Source organism: Apis dorsata, unplaced genomic scaffold, assembly GCF_000469605.1.
Source record: "Apis dorsata unplaced genomic scaffold, Apis dorsata 1.3 scaffold_74, whole genome shotgun sequence".
Taxonomy (NCBI): domain Eukaryota; kingdom Metazoa; phylum Arthropoda; class Insecta; order Hymenoptera; family Apidae; genus Apis; species Apis dorsata.
In genome coordinates, this window is record NW_006263372.1 from 900768 (window position 1) to 909212 (window position 8445).

Here is an 8445-nt window from a genome sequence, read left to right on the forward strand (position 1 = left end):
AATTTTTTATATCATTTCATATTACATTATTGCAAAAAAACTATAAATATAGATACAAATATTTTTGATTCATTATAAATTTGTGAAAAATAATTTTCCATTAAATATATTCCATATTTTTTGAAAATAATTTCTAGATCTTTCTAAAAACTTCCACAATTCTATTTATTACTATATAGAAATCACGAAGCGAATACTTCCAACTTGGAAGCAAAGTAATTCCTTGATCCATAGCCAAATGCGACTAACTGTCATGGCTCGTTACGTGGTACTCTTGACTCGTAATTGTAACAATCCGGCTAACGCACTCGTAAATCCTGCATTATAATCCAAAGTGACTTCCGTATACACGTAATCCTCTCTATGATCGTGAAACTTGTCCGCTTCGTCAGGACCTGAGACCAGAGCACCATATAGGATTTGAGGATTTGGCGCGTCTTTGTCGAATTCGGACCATCCGCAAATAGCAGGTCTATCAGGACATGATGATGCAGCATGGTGTGGTTGTTTTGGAGGATTTCGACCCCATCCAACTACGTAACTTCTACCTAATTAAGAAATAACTTCCACTTAATTGTGATTTTAACTGGAATTAATCGAGAATTTTGTAGTAAAAGTGCAGATCTATTTTTTAATTATGCTTAAATTGAAAGACTTTTTTATAAAATTACTATTTTGATTTAACATTAAAAAGGAAATATTGGTTAAAAAATATGTAGAATGTTAATATATTTGTGGAATATCTTTGATAGGTCGATTCTACGAGTTAAACAAAAAAATTTGATATATAAAAAAAAACTGTTCAAATTTATTTATTATTATATTATATTATTTATAAGCATTTAAAGTTTATATTAGATGAAGCGAGTTATAATAAAAATTTTATTTTTATTTCTGTTATGTTTATTTTATGTTACCATTTCGCTTTATCAATTTTGTAGGTTATGAACTTACCACCACCTCCTAACATATAGTAAATTTGTTGCTCAGCAAATTCACGATATTTTTGGGAATCTCCGATTCCGGATGAGTCGGCAGCTTCGAGGCAAACGAATGCCACATTTGCTGCGTGACAAAGAGTGCCAAACTTGTCAATATATAGCAATCCTTTAGGTGTACGTTTTTGTTGATATACTGAGAAATCGCAAAAAGCTCGTGCCGCGTTTTGATATTCCGGCTGCCCTGTCATCTGAGCTAATAAAACCTGTAAAAAACCAATGAAAACTAATAAAATTAATTTTAACTATATCAAATAAATAAATGATCTATGATATATGATATATGATCTTTTATATTTTATATATTTATAAATTTTGTTAATTATAAATTTACCTGAACTCCAGCGACTTTTTTATTATAAAAGAATTCATTGGGTCTCTCTTTAAGATGGAAATGTTGGTAATGATGCTCGGCTTCTTCAAGATACATCGTATCGTTTGTCGCTTTAAAAAGCCATACGGCTGCCCAGGCCAATTCATCGCCATAATCGGTGCTCTCGTAATATTGAGCTGCACCACGAATTGCTTCGTGATAAAGTCCACGATATTTGTTAGCGAACTTGTATAATTCTTTCGCGTGTTTTAAGCAGTTGGCGCTATATTCTGGATTATAGTTACGGAATACAATGCTAGAGGCCGCGAGAGCAGCCGCGGTCTCGCCTGCTAAATCGGAACCTAAAGAAATTATTTTGAGTTAAACGTGTAATAATTATAAAGAATAAAGAATAAAATTAGTGTTGTAATGATAATAAATATTATTTGTGAAAAAAATCATTGTGTAAATGTGAATGTGAAATGAATGAAACGAATGGTGTGATCATGAATGAAACAGAAGCCAGTAATCAACTCTATCAAGGTTAGGTTAGATTTCTCAAAAGTTAGATATTCTTATAATAATAATTATATAATAATATTTCCATTTTATTATAATTGATATTATTTTATTCCATAATTTTCTTCCATAATTCTATTTAAAGAAGATATTTTTAATTATAAATTTTTTTATATGAAACAAAAAATCTTCAGATTTTAGCCTAATGATGAATATGCTTAATATATTGCTGTGTTATCTATGTTACATAGCTACATTTAAATAAATATTTCTACATATTCGCTATCAGATAAATTAAATAGCTAGAAATACGACTTGTGATATCTGTTTGACGAAAGTTTCGCGGAAAATTACGAACTTTCGGTAAATTCATGTTATACTGGTTGCTCTCTCAAACTATGAACTCAGTAAAATTCGCTCATTATGTTGCCTGGGGTTCATTTCAAGTTAATAATATGTAGTATATTTGCAATATATGTATATTGAAGAGGATTTTCCTTAAAAGGATTTAGTAGATAGAATACTGAATAATTCATAATAGAACTTACAAAGTATTTTAGTTAATAGAAAAATAAAAAAATTATTCATTTATAAATTTTAATTTAAATTCTAACCTCACTTTCAATTCTTTATTTTTATTAAAAATTAATTTTAACTAAAAAATTATTTTTTGAATTAATATAATTTAATGAAAAAAAAAAGTTGTATAAATTTATTTTAAAGAATGAAATTTTTGGCGAAAAATATTCGTAAGACATGATTATGATTGGGATTATGCGTGCTGGATTATCAAATATGCTGGATTATTAGATTGAAATTTTAATATTATATTATCATACCAGGATGGTCCGGATCGATTTTGTAGGCAGGTCTAGTAGTATTTAGTTCTTCTGGTCTTCCCCAAAACGTGTGATCCAATGAAAAGTCACCAACTTGTCCATAAAAGACATATTCGCTCACATGACATTTAATGAAGTAATCGGTAGCCCATTTAATGGCTTTACGAAGTTCGTCGAGTTGACCAGCCGCGTTATAAGCTTCCGGCCAGCTAACAGCACCCCATGCTAATAATGTGGTCGTCGAAGCCATTGTAAATCCGAATTTTACAAAATCGCCGGCTAAAATGTATTTACAATTTTATAATATTTTAAAAAAAATAATTTCATGAACATTAAACTATTACATACATAATTTTTAAAAAATTTAATACTTTAAAAGAATAAATATTTGGATGATTTTTTAATTTATTTATGAACTGATTTTAAATATTAGATTCACGAAATTTTTTTTTCAAATTAAAAATAATTAATTTTGCATTAGAAATTCTTTTGATTCTTGTTCATTTAATTAAATATAATTATCAAATAATTATCTAAATTGATTGTCTATGTACAGACATTTTCAAATACAAAATTATACAATACAAAATCTTTCGCATCTTGATAAATAAAAATCATAACTAAGAATTTCCATAAATTCTTTTTATCATTTTAATGTTTAGAATCACTCCTATGGAACATCGCATATTTTGTCATAGTTTGTAGAAAATCTGTCACGATATTAAGTTAGACATAAAATTTCATCTATAAAGCTTCATTTTCAATAATTGTGTCTTCATTTGATTATTCTATCATCGTTTAATCGATCGAATTCGTAGATAATTATTTCCAAATACCATCGTAATAGCCTCCAGTCAAATCTTCCCCATTCAGTCCACGATCCTCGAGAGCCGAATCCCCTCTCCATGGGATCCGATTATTTTCAGGGAGCTTCCCTGATCGTTGCGCCTCGTAAAACAAAAGCGAAAGCTCCAAAACACGAGCGTAATCGTTTTCGTCTTCGATGGGTTTCACGTAATACGGCGGGTTCGCGTTTATCGTGCCTATCAAGGCTATCGATGTTATCACTAGAGTCTGTAACGTGAGCCAATTATTGAATTACATTTTATATAAATATAGAGATTGTACGTGATTGTTTATTGAAATGAATGAATTTTTTTTTTATTAAAGATGAATTTTTTTCATTCAATTTTTTTTGTATATAAAATTGAAATTAAAGTTGAAAATTGGGAATTAAAAATTGAAATTTCAAATTCAAGTAATGTAAATTATAAATAAATAAAATAGATATATAATATCTAATTATGGATAAAATTTTTTATTAAAATAAAAGAGATAAAGATTTTAATTAATTATATTTTTTAAAATAAATTTCTTCGAATTAATTAATAAAATAGATACATGACTTTAAAGAAAGGATTTTCCACGAAATTTCACAAAATTGACATATTCTACTAGAATTATGATGAAACTACAAGTATGACTGCAGTAAATTCGCAAGGCACGTACACATGATGTACGTGATGGACTTTAGTATAAAGGCCACCTAAGAAGCAACAGCTAAACTTTCGTTATGACCTTAGGTAGTCGATAGAAGAAAAACATTCGATAGAAGCCACTCCTCTTTTCGATTAAGGAAGAATAATCGATTTTTATCTTCATTGTAAATTTACTCGAGAAAAAAATATTTTTAAATTTCCAAAGTATTATTCTCAATTACTCGTATTGAATAAATGTATAAATTTAATCATTTTATATTTTATTTTGTTTTAATATTAATCGGGAATTATTAATTAAAATTATATATATATATATAGTATTTGAAACAATTATCTTTTTATTTTTGGATAAATAAATAATTTCTATCAATTTTATTTAAATTTTATTTATAAATTCTGCAAATTTTTAAATCTTATCTTCAATAAATTTTAATGATATATAAATTTATTCTAATAGAATAACTAATACTAATAATAATAATAATTTTTCCATCTCACAATTGTAAAGCAATCTAAAATATCACTAAAATTGTTTGAAACTTTAAATAGCAAATATATGTCAGTTTTAACAAACATAAAGTTAATTCAAATGTAAGTTGCATATAATTATTTTCTTATATAAGAAAAAAAAATAAATAGATAAATAAAAATAAATAAAAATTTAAATTCAAATAAATAAAAAATAAATACAATAAAATTTTTAATTCATCAAACCTTGAAACCGGCACTATTTCAACTCAGAAGTTTTAAGGAACGCCTCCTTGGGCACTTGCTGCAGAACAGAAGTGTAAAAGTGACGTCGATAAATGTCGATATCGCAGCATGACATATCGATGGGGAATAAAATTCCGCGCCCATATTCCTCAATATCAGCAGGTACGTGAAATGAGTTTGGAACCGTGTTTCGTTTGATGCTACGTGTACTTCGTAGATACCTATCGTTACGTCCTTTCCAAGAAAATTCTCAAGGTTCGTCGACCATATAATATCTGTATGACAAACGCCAATACCCTGTGCAAACATCGAGCTTATTAACTCGGTAAACTCGTGTACCAGCATTTTTACCACAGCGGCAAACGATGAAATTTGTCCACACGCGGCTCGCTTCCTTAGCGGACTTTAATATTTGCGATCTTACGCGGAGATATGTACTATAGTATGTACTACGTTTCGAGACGTTAAGCTGCGTTCTCATTGGAGAAACAAAGTGGAATTTTTTGTCAATGTTTCCTCACGTCTGTACAATCACAATACTCTAAATATATACTCTAAATCTATACTCTGGTTGATCTAACTGGTTAGTATGATTATTAAGTACTCGTCTATTATTGAATTTTATTAGATATAAAAATTGCCGTCTATTGCTAGTGACAAAAAAGTTGTCCGTTATGTATTGCGAATAAAAAGTACTATCTGTCGCTAATAATGAAATAGTTTGTTCGTGGCTAGTAAGAAATAACTATTGCTTGTCATCTGGTGTTAGTAACAAAAATGGCTGCGTGTTACTAGTAACAATAATGGCTAATTTTAAAGTTAAAGTCGTTGTTGTTAGTGATAAAAATTGCAGCTAGTTACTTATTGCTAGTAAGAAAAATTTTCTGTTCAGCTTTTCCACGTTTCTGTTATTATTAAATTGTTGCTATCATATATTTTCATGCATTCAAAGTTAAATTTGACGAATTAATAAATTAATAATTTTTGATTTATTCAAATGGAATGTACGTAAGAGTAATCCCGTTCGAAGGACGATCTGATCAGACAGTAAGAATGCAGACTCGCGTGATGGTAATATACGTCTGCCTAGTACGACATGGGGACCGGAAATCGCTGCTGTTACTTCCGGTGACACTAAGCAGTCTACGGTTCGTCAATGTCATGAATTTACACTGACAGGACGAAGGAAAAATTCGATTTCTTTTCAAGAATTTGAACAGATGTTCGATAAAATTAGAAACCAAAATCTATTAAATTTTTTAAGAGATTCAATATATTTTAAATTCAAATGATCTTTTATAACAAAAATATTTCTTAACCATCTTAGAATATTACAATTATAATATCTATTTTATCATTTAATAATTAAAAAAAAAAAATATTGTATTCTGATCTTTTTATTTTTAAAATTTAATCCTTTCAAAACCAAATATTCAAGAAATCAATAGAAAAAGCTTTTTTTTCATGAAAAAATCTGTTTTATCAAAAAAAAAAAAACATATTTATTATTAATTACTTTTATTGAATAACTAATAATTTTTATTATGTCGTTTATACGCAATATCGAGCGTGAGAGGTTAAATTCATAGAATTCTTGAAAGATCATCGACCGCATTAAAAATTAGTTTTTTTAAAGTTCAAGATAACTAGTTTCTCGCAATTAGGAGTGAGCGAAACTTGTTACCACTTGACAAAGATGAGACGAATGATTTTTCGGCATGCGATTTCACGCGGGTCGATTCGTACGCGTTGCATCGCGCGAACCGGCAATAAGTATTCAAAACGATGTTTCGCGTCGGCATCTCGCTCGATGAGCAAGCACACACGTAAGTACGTTCGCTAAGAATCGAATAAACATGACGTAACATGTGACGGAGAAGATATAGAAAAAGTCATTTGATAAGTCACATTTTCCAATTTTTTAACATTAGAACAACAAAACTCGGCACAATAATTTTTCTTTCACATTTTTTTTTTGTTTTATCGTTATTGAGAAAATATTTTTTAAAAAATTATAATACTCGAAATTTTGAAATTTTTTAGAAATTCAAAAAATTATGAATTTTCGAATTATGTAAATTGTATGCTATCAATTGTACATTAATGGCTATTATCACTCACCGTGACACAAGTGACGAACATATTTGAATCCATACTCGATTTTCCTCCCACAACTCTTTTCATGGCATACAGACGATTGATAATCACCTTTTCGTTAAGTTCAATGTGAAACACATCTCGAGATATCGCATGTCGATTATTCACGTGCACCTCTTCTCCATCAAGTCTTAGATTTCGTGAAATCGCTTTTTTATCACGAAGATTTTTTTTTTTCCCTTATTTAGGTATTTCCAATATGGAAATTTTAAATAATATTGATCAGAACAATTAAATTTATCCACCTTGTTCGTAGTTTGATGATATCTTCATTGATTCTATAATATTAAAGAAAAAAAAAAAATTAAGAATTTAAAATGAATTTGTTTCGATATAGAAAATAATTTATTTCTTTGAAGAAATTTATACATGAATTTTTAAACAAATTTTTAAAAAGATTTTATTTATTATGATTCAAATTTTATCTTATAAAACGAATTGTTAATATCAAACATGAAAAACTTTAAGACATTTTTTTTAAATTATTTATCATATCTTCTTTAACTTTATTCATTTTTCAAAATATAAAATAAATTTAAAATAAGATATAAAAAGTAATTTTCTTTATAAAAATTCATACCACACAATTCGCATCTCACTTAAGTAATTTTACACATTTTCATAAAACGCTTCTAACAAATCCATCGACTCGAGAAGCGATAATATATCATTGTTTCCTCCGTTAAGTTTTTCCTACTTTACGTAAGAACGAGAATATTTTTAAAACGTATCATTAATAATAAATCAATTAGATGATAATTGTTTTCAAGCAAGAAGAACAATTTTAAATTCATTTTTGATGAGAAAAATCTTTACTCGTGTATTCGAATTTAAAAACGAAAGAAAATGACAAATTTTAGGTTAGATTTCTTTAACATACGAGATGTTTTATTCAAGAGAAACTTGTAAAGTAATTGTAAGTTTGCAAGATTCTTGTAATTTAATAATTGGTTTTATCTCTTCGTATAAAAAATTAATCTTTGTATTATCTCTATTTGTATACAGAGAACCGAAAGTACTTTTTTTTGGTTATTCTAAACTCTATTTGTTGTGTTGGCTCGCAATTGTTGAGGTTTCAATTTCTAGGTAAGCAAATAAATATTCATAACATAGTCTTTTTGTCATAATCATTTTCATAAGTGTAATTTTATTAATAAATCAAATGATCATAAATCAGTTGATTATTTTTTAAAGAGAGCAAGTATAAAATAATGATAATTATTTAATGAAGTGAATATGTATATCATTTTTAAATTATATTATTATTTTAATTTAATTTTGCATTTTTTATTCATTAATTCAAATATAAGTGAAATTTAGTTATCTCAAAATTAATTATATCAACCATAATGTATTACATTTTTTGTAATATGAATATTATATTACATCAACTAAATCAATATTAT

The 8445-nt window shown here is 27.7% G+C and overlaps 1 protein-coding gene across 1 annotated transcript; it reads right to left on the minus strand.

Annotated features, from left to right (window-relative positions):
• Positions 1-143: 143 nt before the first annotated feature.
• Positions 144-7317, minus strand: LOC102671787 (endoglucanase E-4-like). The gene is made up of 6 exons (XM_006610472.1): positions 7004-7317; positions 3506-3743; positions 2670-2948; positions 1333-1673; positions 955-1204; positions 144-548 (listed from the first exon to the last, which is right to left on the minus strand). The coding sequence occupies exons 1-6, from the start codon at positions 7064-7066 to the stop codon at positions 262-264; spliced, it is 1458 nt and encodes a 485-aa protein (XP_006610535.1). The 5' UTR covers positions 7067-7317; the 3' UTR covers positions 144-261.
• Positions 7318-8445: the final 1128 nt, after the last annotated feature.